Source organism: Staurois parvus, unplaced genomic scaffold, assembly GCF_062004578.1.
Source record: "Staurois parvus isolate SC_StPar_1 unplaced genomic scaffold, SC_StPar_1.0 ptg000436l, whole genome shotgun sequence".
Taxonomy (NCBI): domain Eukaryota; kingdom Metazoa; phylum Chordata; class Amphibia; order Anura; family Ranidae; genus Staurois; species Staurois parvus.
Genome location: NW_028318232.1, coordinates 6,589,271 through 6,602,981, shown reverse-complemented (window position 1 = coordinate 6,602,981; position 13,711 = coordinate 6,589,271). Strand labels below are relative to the sequence as shown.

At 41.2% G+C, this 13,711-nt stretch overlaps 1 protein-coding gene across 1 annotated transcript in view; it reads left to right on the top strand.

Moving 5' to 3' along the window:
• The window catches only part of MEI1 (meiotic double-stranded break formation protein 1), a 576,193-nt gene that overhangs the window by 110,414 nt on the left and 452,068 nt on the right, over positions 1-13,711 (top strand). The window contains exon 7 of the mRNA XM_089687729.1: positions 12,815-12,945. Coding sequence (XP_089543855.1) covers positions 12,815-12,945 — 131 coding nt within the window. The remainder of the gene's footprint in view (positions 1-12,814; positions 12,946-13,711) is intronic.

Below are 13,711 nucleotides of genomic sequence, written 5' to 3'. Positions count from 1 at the left end.
TGACTTTGACACACATACACCTACCTCCTGGAGAGTGTTCTTGATCTGGCCAACTGTTGTGAAGGGTGTTTTCTTCACCAGGGAAAGAATTCTTCCGTCATCCACCACAGTTGTTTTCTGTGGTCTTCTGGGTCTTTTGATGTTGCTGTGCTCACCGGTGCGTTCCTTCTTTTTAAGAATGTTCCAAACAGTTGTTTTGGCCACGCCTAATGTTTTTGCTATCTCTCTGATGGGTTTGTTTTGTTTTTTCAGCCTAATGATGGCTTGCTGCACTGATAGTAACAGCTCTTTGGATCTCATCTTGAGAGTTGACAGCAACAGATTCCAAATGCAAATAGCACTCTTGAAATGAACTCTGGACCTTTTATCTGCTCATTGTAATTAGGATAATGAGGGAATAAAACACACCTGGCCATGGAACAGCTGAGAAGCCTAATTGTCCCATTACTTTTGGTCCCTTAACAAGTGGGAGGCACATATGCAAACTGTTGTAATTCCTACACCATTCACCTGATTTGGATGTAAATACCCTCAAATTAAAGCTGACAGTCTGCAGTTAAAGCACATCTTGTTCATTTCATTTCAAATCCATTGTGGTGGTGTATAGAGCCAAAAATGTTAGAATTGTGTTGATGTCCCAATATTTATGGACCTGACTGTATGTGTACAGATTGCTTTAGTTTTGTTGGACCAGGCCACAGGACCGTGTTTACAGCATTCTAATGTATGTTATTTGTTATTTATACATATTATTTATACTTGAATGAGATCTTTTGAATGAAAGTGCTAGTTGGAGTTCAGCTTCAGGTCCATATAAATCTGCAGGTGCATCTTGACTGTACTATGAGGGATAAAGGTACACAAGCTATTGTACTAGATCAAAAAATAATGCAGGTGTTTCTAACAATGCCCTTCCCAGAGTGACAATGCTGCTGTCCAAATGCATCTCCATTGCTCCTCCATTGGAGTGGAGACAACTTAAGACAGGAAATGTGTTTTTGTCTGTCTCACTGGCTGGAAATAAAGGAAAAAAGCCTAAAAAAACAAATGCAGACACCACATTTAAGGTTTGGTAAGCTACAATATATTACATTTTTGGTTTTGGGTCTAATACCTCTTGAAGTTGTCAAAACTAATCGATTATGTCTAAGAGGTCCTCTTTAGTTAATCCTATATTTTCTGATCATTCCAATAAAAGTCATACAACTGTCTGCTTTTTTTTTCTGATTAAGTGAATGATTAAGAGATTAAGGACACCTGTGTTGCCAATTAAAATTTTTAATCCCTAAATACCCGACAACCATGCTGCAACCGTGCATATTGTGTGCGGTTGCATGGCTGTTGCAGTGCGACTCACTTCACTTGAAGTTTAAAGCATAAATCATATTATCTCCTTACACTTGACATTGGGAAGAATTACTAAAAAGATCATTGGTGTCAGTGGGAATTTATCTGAGAGGCAAAACGTGCTCATTGCTCCCCTATTCATTGGAACCCAAAAGCAACGTCTGAAGGAAGCCTGGCTGAGAAACCCTGGCCCCAATCCCTCTCCTGTTACAAGTTCTACATGCAATAAATCACAAAAAAGACAACCCATAGACTGTTTATTGGAGCCAGAGTTATTAGATTGTTGCTTGGGTGGCTGGTGGCATCTGTACTGTTTGGGGGAGAACCAGTTAAAATCAGTGGCCCCTGTAGGGGTAGCGCTACTTACAGATAATATGGTCTGTGATAGCATCTGGGGGTGTGATCATACTCTCTGAATGAGACTTTTCTTATCTTTTGATAATTTGGAGAAATGTAATGTCTGTTTTTGAAATGCATATTTTAGGTGTACTTTTAATTAGCTGTTAATATATAAAATTAATTTTATGTAGTTACATGTTGTTGGGTACCTTAAGGGCTCATACATACAGTGAAGGAAATAAGTATTTGATCCCCTACTGATTTTGAATGTTTGCCCACTCACAAAGAAATGATCAGTCTAAAAATCGAATGGTAGGTGTATTAGAACACTGATAGACAGAATAGCAACAAAAAATTCAAAAGAAATCCATGGCTAACATATTATGCACTGATTTGCATGTTCATGAGGGAAATAAGTATTTGATCCCCTTCACAAAACATGACCTAATACTTGGTGGCAAATCCCTTGTTGGCAATCACAGAGGTCAGAAGTTTCCTGTAGTTGGCCACCAGGTTTGCACACATCTCAGGAGGGATTTTAGCCCACTCCTCTTGGCAGATCCTCTCTAAGTCCTTAAGGTTTGGTGGCTGACGTTTGGCAACTAGAAATTTCAGCTCCATCCACAGATTTTCAATTGGATTAAGGTCTGGAGACTGGCTAGGCCATTCCAGGACCTTAATGTGCTTCTTCATGAGCCACTCCTATTTTGCCTTGCCCGTGTGTTTTGGGTCATTGTCATGCTGGAACACCCATCCACGACCCATTTTCAATGCCCTGGCTGAGGGAAGAAGGTTCTCAGCCCAAGATTTGACGGTACATTGCCCCGTCCATCGTCCCTTTGATGCGGTGCAGTTGTCCTGTCCCCTTAGCAGAAAAACACCCCCAAAGCAGAATGTTTCCACCACCATGTTTGACAGTTGGGATGGTGTTCTTAGGGTCATAGGCAGCATTCTTCCTCCTCTAAACACGGCGAGTTGAGTTGATGCCAAAGAGCTCGATTTTGGTCTCATCTGACTACAACACTTTCAACCAGTCCTCCTCTGCATCATTCAGATGTTCAGTGGCAAACTTCAGATGGGCCTGGACATGCGCTTTCTTGAGCAGAGACCTTGTGGGCACTGCAGGATTTCAATCCTTGTCAGTGTAGTGTGTTACCAATTGTTTTCTTGGTGACTGTGGCTCCAGCTGCCTGGAGATCGGTGACAAGATGCTCACGGGTAGTTCTGGGATGATTCCTCACTGTTCTCATGATCATTGACACGCCACGAGGTGAGATCTTGCATGGTGCACCAGACCTAGGGAGACTGAAAGTTGTTTTGCGTTTCTTCCATTTGCGAATGATTGTACCAACTACTGTCACCTTCTCACCAAGCTGCTTGGTGATAGTTTGGTAGCCCAGTCCAGCCTTGTGTTGGTCTACAATCTTGTCCCTGACATCCTTGGACAGCTCTATGGTCTTTGCCATGGTGGATTGTTTGATTGCTCCTTTGGACAGGTGTGTTTTATATAGGTAACAAAATGAGATTAGCAGCACTCCCTTTAAGAGACTGCTTCTAATCTCAGCTTTTTACCTGTATGAAAGACAGCTGGTAGTCAGAAAGTTTGTATGAGCTAGGAGCTCCATAACTAAAAAGAATAACAAGGAATAGTGGGCAGTCCTGCCTTGTTCCCTGTATAATAGGGAAGGATGGGGATTCGAAGCCCACACATTTTAAATACGCCACTGATGTATTATATAGATTACGTATCCACTGGAGAAATTTTGATCCGAAGCCCCATTTGTCTAGTACATGGAACAAAATAGGCCAAGAAACTATATCAAAAGCCTTCCCTTATATCGAGAGAGAGAGAGAAGCATAAGGGTGTTCCTTGTCATCTAGAGGCTTCAACCAAGAGAGCAAGCTTTTTGATGTTGCCGCTAGCTTCTCTAGTAGGCATAAGGCCATCTTGATTGCAATGGATAAGGCCTCTAATACCTTGGTTAAGCCTACTGGCAAGCTTGATGTCTACGTTCAGAAGAGATATAGACCTAAAATTGGAGCAATGGATGTCGTCTGTATGGGAATCATGGATATAGATGCCTGGACAGATTCTGCCTGAAAAGAACCCCGATCATGGAGATTATTGAAGGCGTTGCTTAGGAGGTGTGAGAGAATATCTGAGAAGCACTTGTAAAAGAAAGCTGGAAATCTGTCTGGCCCAGCCTGTTTTTGTGTTTTCAGTGCCCTAATGGCTGTAACAACCTCCTCTGTGGAAATAGGGGAGTCGAGCATCTGTCCCCAGGAGTCCATAACTCAAGGTAGAGTGATTTTGGAAAGAATGTTGTCTGCTACTGTCTTAGGGATCTTGAAGTTTTTTCAGCCCTACAAAAACACATCATAAATGCGCTTTACAATATAAGGGAGACAGTACAATTACAATACATTTCAGTGCAGAAGGAATATGAGGGCCCTGCTCATGGAGCTTATCTATTTTAGAACTACAGGTTAACTGCAGCAAATATTAATTCAGAAGGCTTTCAAAAGCATCTCAAACTGATGTTAAAAGCATGCTGCAAAGCCTCTCTACAAAGACTCTTACTTATGTCAGTTTCAACTTCACAGCAGGGGTACCACTTCTTTTTGAAGGAAGGGGGTGGGAGTAAGCTGTACATGAAAACATATTATGTACAGCGGGGGGGCAGTTGTACATGAAAATACAGTGCCTTAAAAAAGTATTCATATCCCTTGAAATTTTCCACATTTTGTCATGTGACAACTAAAAACGTAAATGTATTTTATTGGGATTTTATGTGATAGACCAACACAAAGTGGCACACAATTGTGAAGTGGAAGGAAAATGATAAATGGTTTTCAACATTTTTTACAAATAAATATCTGAAAAGTGTGGCATGCATTTGTATTCAGCCCCCCTGAGTTAATACTTTTTAGAACCACCTTTTGCTGCAATTACAGCTGAAAGTCTTTTTGGGGATGTCTCTACCAGCTTTGCACATCTAGAGAGTGAAATTTTTGCCCATTCTTATTTGCTAAATAGCTCAAGCTCTATCAGATTGGATGGAGAGCGTCTGCGAGCAGCACTTTTCAAGTCTTGACAGATTCTCAATTGAATTTAGGTCTGGACTTTGACTGGGTCATTCTAACACATGAATATGCTTTGATCTAAACTATGGGTGTCAAACTGGCGGCCCTCCAGCTGTTACAAAACTACAAGTTCCATCATGCCTCTGCCCTTGGGAGTCATGCTTGTAGCTGTCATTCTTGCAATGCCTCATGAGACTTGTAGTTTGGCAACAGCTGGAGTTTGACACCCATGATCTAAACCCTTCCATTGCCTAAAATTCGGCTGAGAAACCGAATATCTATAAGAATAATTCTTCATGTGTGGGAGGTGGTAGTGATGTATGGAGAGTTCACTTTCATTGTATTCTGGGTGATTCTATCTTCATAATTTTGATTCCTTGCTGATTTCCAATTCGGTTTCCCAGCCATATGTTTAATCACCATGACACAGCTAAGTGTATATGTAGGACGTTTTTTTGTTTTTAAGTCACTGATTTTATTTTTTTGATTGACTGTGTATTCACCATGTTATATGCCCACCCTTCCAGAAGATCTTAGTGATCATAATTAAGAAATTATTTGCATCTATATTTGATGTTTTTTGATTACTCTGCATAGGATTTAAAATACCGTTCTTTTTTGCAGTTCGCTCTAGTCAGCTGCTAACTTTTTCTTATATGCTCGTATTCAGTTTATAATCCACACCCCAAAATAGGGTGAGTCAGAGAGATCCCTTTGATGGGTGGTTACACCCTGTATGATGGCACTTTCTCTTTTTGTTTTTCTTCTAAGAGTGCCCTGTATTTGGCTCCATCCATCTTCCCATCAACTCTGACAAGATTCCCTGTCCCTGCTGAACAAAAGCATCCCTACAAGATAATGCTGCCACCACCATGTTTCTTTGTGGGGATGGTGTGTTCAGGGTGATGTGCAATGTTAGTTTTCTGCATAACAGCATTTTGCTTTTAGGCCAAAAAGATCAATTTTGGTCTCATCTGACCAAAACACCTTCTTCCACATGTTTGCTGTGTTCCCCACATGGCTTCTCGCAAACTGCACTTCTTATAGCTTTCTTTTAATGATGGCTTTTTTCTTGTCACTCTTCCATAAAGGCCAGATTTGTGGAGCGCACGACCAATAGTTGTCCTGTGGACAGATTGTCCCACCTGAGCTGTGGATCTCTGCAGCTCCTCCAGAGTTACCATGGGCCTCTTGGCTGCTTTTCTGATTATTGCTCTCCTCGCCTGTCAGTTTAGGTGGATGGCCATATCTTGGTAGGTTGTGCCATCCCTGACCTGTATGGTGTGTTCCTTTGCTTTCATGATGCTGTTTGTTCACTAATGTTCTCTAACAAACCTCTGAGGGCTTCACAGAACAGCTGTATTTATACTGTGATTAAATTTCACACAGGTGGACTCTATTTACTAATTAGGTGACTTCTGAAGGCAACTAGGGGTATCAGAGTCAAGGGGTCTTAATACAAATGCACGCCACACTTTTCAGAAATTTATTTGTAAAATATTTTGAAAACCATTTATGCTTTTCCTTCCACTTCACAATTATGTGCCACTTTGTGTGGTCTATCACATAAAATCCTAATAAAATACGTTTTAGTTTTTGGTTGTAACATGACAAAACTTGGAAAAGTTCAAGGGGTACGAATACTTGTTTAAGGCACTGTATATTAGACTGATAGCACTGTGCAATACAGCAGAACCTCACAATGCATAGCTTACTATTCTCAGTTTGATGTTTGAAATTTTGGAGTTTGTGGGTAGTGGGTATAATTATACATTTTAGGCAGTTACTAGATCAGTCACTTACATTTTGTGGCGCACCCACATTACAATCCAGTCTTTACAAATTTCCCTGTGGACTTATGCAGGGGAATTAACTAAGCTTCTTGCAATATTATAATGGCACAGAAAACTGTCAGAAGTGGTGTGCAATACAGTGCATCCAGAAAGTATTCACAACGCTTAACTTTTGCCACATTTTTTTATGTTACAGCTTTATTCCAAAATGGATTACATTATTTTTTTCCTCAACATTCTGCAAACAATACCTCACAATGACAACCTGAAAGAAGTTTGTTTTGAAATCTTTGCAATTTATTAAAAATAAAAAAAATAAAAAAAAAAACACATGTACATATGTATTCACAGCGTTTGCTCAATACTTTGTTGAAGCACCTTTATCACCAATTACTGCCTTAAGTCGTTTTGAGTATGATGCTACAAGCTTGGCACACCTATTTTTGGTCATTTTCCCCCATTCTTCTTTGCAGTACCTCGTAAGCTCCATCAGGTTGGATGAGGAGCGTCAGTGCACAGCCATTTTCAGATCTCTCCAGAGATGTTCAATCGGGTTCAAGTGTGGGCTCTGGCTGGGCCATTCCAGGACATTCACAGAGTAGTCACTCCTTTGTTATGTGGGCTGTGTGCTTAGGGTCGATGTCCTGGTGAAAGATGAACTGTTGCCCCAGTCTAAGGTCCAGAACGATCTGGAACAGGTTTTCATCAAAGATGTCTCTGTACATTGCTGCATTCATCTTTCCTTCGATCCTGACTAGTCTCCCAGTTCCTGCCACTGAAAAACATCCCCACAGCATGATGCTGCCACCATGCTTAACTGTAGGGATGGTATTGGGCAGGTAGTGAGCGGTGCCTGCTTTCCTCCAGACATGATGCTTGGCAATCAGGCAAAAGAGTTCAATCTTTGTTTCATCAGACCAGTTTTCATGGTCTGAGAATCCTTCAGGTGCCTTTTGGCAAACTCCAGGCAGGCTGTGGTTTGCCTTTTACTGAGGAGTAGCTCCCGTCTGGCCACTCTACCATACAGGCCTGATTGGTAGAGTGCTGCAGAGATGGTTGTTCTTCTGGAAAGTTCTCTCTCCACAGAGAAACGCTGGAGCTCTTTCAGAGTGATCATCGGGTGCTTGGTTACCTCGCTGGCTAAGGCCCTGCTGCCTCAATTGCTCATTTTGGCAAGATTCCTGGTGGGTCCAAACTGCTTCTATTTACGGATGATGGAAGCCACTGTGCTCATTGGGACCTACAATGCTGCAGAAATATTTCTGTACCCATCCCTAGATCTGTGCCTTGATACAATCCTGTCTTGGAGCTCTATGGACAATTCCTTGGACTTCATGGCTTGGTTTGTGCTCTGACATGCACTGTTAATTGTGGGACCTTATATAGACAGGTTTATGCCTTTCCTAATCATGTCCAATCAACTGAATTTCCCACATGTGGACTCCAAATCAAGTTGTGGAAACATCTCAAGGATGATCAGTGGGAACAAAATGCACCAGAGCTCAATGTTGAGTGTCATGGCAAAGTCTGTGAATAATTATGTACATGTAGTTTTTTACATTTTTTATTTTTAATAAATTGCAAAGATTCCAAAACGAACTTCTTTCATGTTGTCATTATGAGGTATTGTTTGTAGAATGTTGAGGGAAAAAAATGAATTTAATCCATTTTGAAATAAGGCTGTAACCAGGGGCGGACTGACAACTCATGGGGCCCCCGGGCAATAGGGGATCATGGGGCCCCTGTGTCCTTGCCCAAACTCAAAAAAGCCTATGAAAAAGGTACCCGGGGCATCTCATAGGACCCCCTACTGACCCCGGGTCCTCGGACAGTGCCCGAGTTTCCAAATGGTCAGTCCGCCCCTGGCTGTAACATAACAAAATGTGGGAAAAGTTAAGCACTGTGAATAGTTTCTGGATGCAGTGTATATTAAAGCGGAGTTCCACTCGACCTATCAAAAAATAAAAGTCAGCAGCTACAAAAATTATATCTGCTGACTTTTAAAACACAGCCACTTACCTGTCCCTCGGTCCCGTGGTGTGTCCCCCGCAGCTCGTTTCACCGGCCGTCCTATATTCCAGGAGGCTGGCATCTTCAGTGTGGGCACCCGGCTGTGATAGCTTGAGGCTTCACAACCGGGTACCCACTGCGCATGCGCGAGTAGCGCTGCACTTAGTGAATGGTCCTGTAGTCTTCTGGGACCTGTCACGTGTCCCAAAAGACTACAGGGAAGGAGGGAGGAAACTGGAAGTGGGAGCGGGTACCTGTCAAATTCGGGTACCCGCTCCCCCATTACTTTGCTTTAATGCTGTAAAGACCAAACAAAATTTGTGAAAACATTTTAGAAAACATATTTTTCTTCCTGGAAATAGCAAAGAAACAATATTGTGGCGCCTACATAATATGGTAAATGTATGTGCTAAATAAAAGATAAAAATTCTGCCAGTTGTGGCAGCTGCCCCTATTAAGTGAATAAACACTCTACAGGTGAAACTCGAAAAATTTGAATATCGTGCAAAAGTTCATTTATTTCAGTAATGCAACTTAAAAGGCGAAACTAATATATGAGATAGACTCATTGCATGCAAAGCAAGATAGTTCAAGCCGTGATTTGTCATAATTGTGATGAATATGGCTTGCAGATCATGAAAACCCCAATTCCACAATCTCAGAAAATTAGAATATTACATGCAATCAATAAAACAAGGATTGTACATAGAACAATATCAGACCTCTGAAAAGTATAAGCATGCATATGTTCTCAGTACTTGGTTTGGGCCCCTTTTGCAGCAATTACCAGTACTGCCTCAATGTGGCGTGGCATGGAAGCTATCAGCCTGTGGCACTGCTGAGGTGTTTTGGTAGACCAGGATGCTTCAATAGCGGCCTTCAGCTCTTCTGCATTGTTCAGTCTCATGTCTCTCATCATTCTCTTGGCAATGCCCCATAGATTCTCTATGGGGTTCAGGTCAGGCGAGTTTGCTGGCCAATCAAGCACAGTAATCTCATGGTCATTGAACCAGGTTTTGGTGCTTTTGGCAGTGTGGGCAGGTGCCAAGTCCTGTTGGAAAATGAAGTCAGCATCCCCATAAAGCTCATCTGCGGAAGGAAGCATGAAGTGCTCCAAAATCTCCTGGTAGACAGCTGCGTTGACCCTGGACTTAATGAAGCACAGTGGACCAACACCAGCAGATGACATGGCTCCCCAAATCAACACAGACTGTGGAAACTTCACACTGGACTTCAAGCATCTTGCAGTGTGTGCCTCTCCATTCTTCCTCCATACTCTAGGTCCTTGGTTTCCAAATGACATGCAAAAGTTGCTCTCATCAGAAAAGAGGACTTTGTACCACTGAGCAACAGACCAGGTCTGTTTTTTTTTAGCCCAGGTAAGATGCTTCTGACGTTGTTTGCTGATCAGGAGTGGCTTGACAAGAGGAATACGACATTTGAAGCCCATGTCCAGGATCCGTCCGTGTGTGGTGGCTCTTGATGCATTGACTCCAGCCTCAGTCCACTCCTTGTGAAAGTCCCCAACACTTTTGAATGGCCTTTTCCTGACAATCCTCTCCAGACTGCGGTCATCCCTGCTGCTTGTGCACCTTTTTCTTCCACACTTTTCCCTTCCACATAACTTTCTATTAATGTGCTTTGATCAGCACTTTGGGAACATCCAACTTCTTTTGCAATTACCTTTTGAGGCATTCCCTCCTTATGGAGGGTGTCAATGATGGTTTTCTGCACAACTGTCAGGTCAGCAGTCTTTCCCATGATTGTGATTCCTACTGAACCAGGCTGAGAGACCATTTAAAGGCTCAGGAACCCTTTGCAGGTGTTATGGCTTAATTCGTAGATTAGAGTGGGACACTTTGAGCTGAGAATATTGCACCTTTTCACAATATTATAATTTTCTGAGATTGTGGATTTGGGGTTTTCATGAGCTGTAAGCCATAATCATCACAATTATGACAAATCAAAGCTTTAACTATCTTGCTTTGCATGTAATGAGTCTATCTCATATATTAATTTCACCTTTTAAGTTGCTTTACTGAAATAAATGAATTTTTGCACAATATTCAAATTTTTCGAGTTTCACCTGTATATATATACTGTATATGCGCTATACCATAAAAGTTGAAATGCAAATACATATAAAGTACTCTCCCAACACCACGTGGAATAGTAGACCTAATACAAAGTATGATAAAGTCCAAAATATTATAGATCTATCTATGTGACACCCTCCTATGGAACTCTCATTCATCTATAAGTATGGTATAGCATATAAACAGTTAGGTCCATATATATTTCAACACAGGCATAATTTTAGTTTTTTTCAGGTATTTACCAAAACATATTCAAGCTATTGTTATATAATGGATATGGGCTGAAAGTGCACACTCTCAGGTTTAATTTGAGGGTATGTACATCCAAATTGGAGGAAGGGTTTAGGAATTAAATCTCTTTAGATTAGCCATCCCCCCTTTTTCAAGGGACAAAAAGTAATTGGACAATTGAATCAAAAGCTGTTTCATGGTCAGGTGTGGGCTACTCCTTTGTTATTTCTTCATCAATTAAGCAGGTAAATGGTCTGGAGTTTATTCTAAGTGTGATATTTGAATTTGGAATCTATTGCTGTGAAACTACATCATGCGTTTAAAGGAGCTGCCCATGCAAGTGAAACAGGCCATTTTAAGGCTCCAAAAACAAAACAAATACATCAGGGAGATAGCAGCAACATTAGGAGTGGCCAAATCAACAGTTTGGTACATTCCAAGGAAACAAGAATGCACTGGTGAGCTCAGCAACATAAAAAGGCATGGACGCCCATGGAAGACAACAGTGGTGGAAAAACCCATTCACAACATCCAGACATGCGAAAGACACTCTCCAGGAGGTGGGCGTATCATTGTCAAAGTCTAAAATCTAGCGAAGACTTCAAGAAAGCAAATACAGAGGGTTCACCACAAGGTGCAAACCATTCATAAGCCTGAAGAATAGAAAAGCCAGATTAGACTTTGTCAAAAAACATCTAAGAAAGCCAGACCAGTTCTGGTAAAGTATTCTTTGGATGGATGACACTAAGATTAATCTGTACCAGAATGACGGGAAGAAAAAAGTGTGGAGAAGGCTTGGAACAGCTCATGATCCAAAGCACACATCATCATCTCTAAAACATGGTGGAGGCAGTGTGATGGCATGGGCATGCATGGCTTCTAGTGGCATTGGGTCATTGGTGTTTATTGATGATGTGACAGAAGACAGAAACAGCCGGATGAATTCTGCAGTGTTTAGAGATGTACTGTCAGCCCAGATTCAGCCAAATGCAGCAAAGTTCATTGGACAGCGCTTCACAATGCAGATAGACAATGATCCAAAACACACTGCAAAAGCAACCAAGGAGCTTTTGAAGGAAAAGAAGTGGAATATTCTGCAATGGCCGAGTCAATCACCTGACCTTAACCCAATTGAGCATGCATTTCACTTGCTGAAGGTAAAACCAAAGGCAGAAAGACCCACAAGACAGTTGCAGTTAGAGCCTGGTAAAGCATGAGAAAGGAGGAAACCCAGTTTTTGGTAATGTCCATTGGTTCCAGACTTCAGGCAGTCATTGCCAGTAAAGGATTCTCAACGAAATATTAAAAATGAACATTTTATTTATGATTATATTCATTCATCCAATTACATTTGAGCCCCTGAAAATGGAGGGGCTGTGTATAAAAATGGTTGTAGTTCCTAAAATTTGTACTTGATATTTATGTTCAACCCCTTGAATTAAAGCTCAAAGTCTGCACTTCAAATTAATTTGGATTATTTCGTATTAATTTATTCTGGTGGCATACAAAGCCAAAAGCATGAAAATTGGGCTTGTGTCCAAATATATATGGACCTAACTGTGTATACATGTTTTTGTCTCACTAAGCAAGATGCTGGAAATGCTGACCATTTCAAACCTCATGGAAAGAAACTGCAGGACTGTCTGCTTACGAAATTTGAGATCTTCATTGTTTTCAGGTGTCACTCTCATCTAGGTACTGAAGGTGGAAACTGGGTGGGAGTATATTTTTGCATTTTCTTTTACATGTATCTTTTTTTTTTTTTCTACAGCATTAATGCAGCATTTTAGAATGGTGGTGGGGGGCCTGATATATAAGTGGACCTTGCATTTTAGTGCATATTCTGCTTTAATAGCTCAGCATCTGCAGTGTGCCTACACTTGCCTTACATCCCCTCTGTAATTTTATTTTCAGGCTTGCTAAAGCAGCTGCTAAACTTTGACCACTTTGTGCCTGTGATCATGAATGCTTCCATCTGGCCAGAGGAATCAGAAGACACACCTACATTACAAGCACAAAATCCTCTGCCTCTTCTGTTAAAAAAAGTAATGTACATATCTTTTTTCTACAAGAGTTAGGGCCAGGGGTGGACTTGACAATTCAGGCACTCGGGCACTGCCCGAGGGCTTCACGAGAGGCTATATATATATATATACAGTGGGGATCGAAAGTTTGGGCACCCCAGCTAAAAATTTGTATTAATGTGCATAAATAAGCCAAGGAAAGATGGAAAAATCTCCAAAAGGCATCAAATTACAGATTAGACATTCTTATAATATGTCAACAAAAGTTAGATTTTATTTCCATCATTTACACTTTCAAAATAACAGAAAACAAAAAAATGACGTCTGCAAAAGTTTGGGCACCCTGCAGAGTTAATATCTTGTACTGCCCCCTTTGGCAAGTATCACAGCTTGTAAACGCTTTTTGTAGCCAGCCAAGAGTCTTTCAATTCTTGTTTGAGGTATCTTTGCCCATTCTTCCTTACAAAAGTCTTCCAGTTCTTTGAGATTTCTGGGCTGTCTGTCACGCACGGCTCTTTTAAGGTCTATCCATAGATTTTCAATGATGTTGAGGTCAGGAGATTGTGAAGGCCATGGCAAAACCTTCAGTTTACGCCTCTTGATGTAATCCCCCGTGGATTTCGAGGTGTGTTTAGGATCATTATCCATTTGTAGAAGCCATCCTCTCTTTAACTTCAGCTCTTTCACAGATGGCATCAAGTTACCATCCAAAATTTGCTGAAATTTTATTGAATCCATTTTTCCTTCTACTCGTGAGATGTTCCCTGTGCCACTGGCTGCAACACAA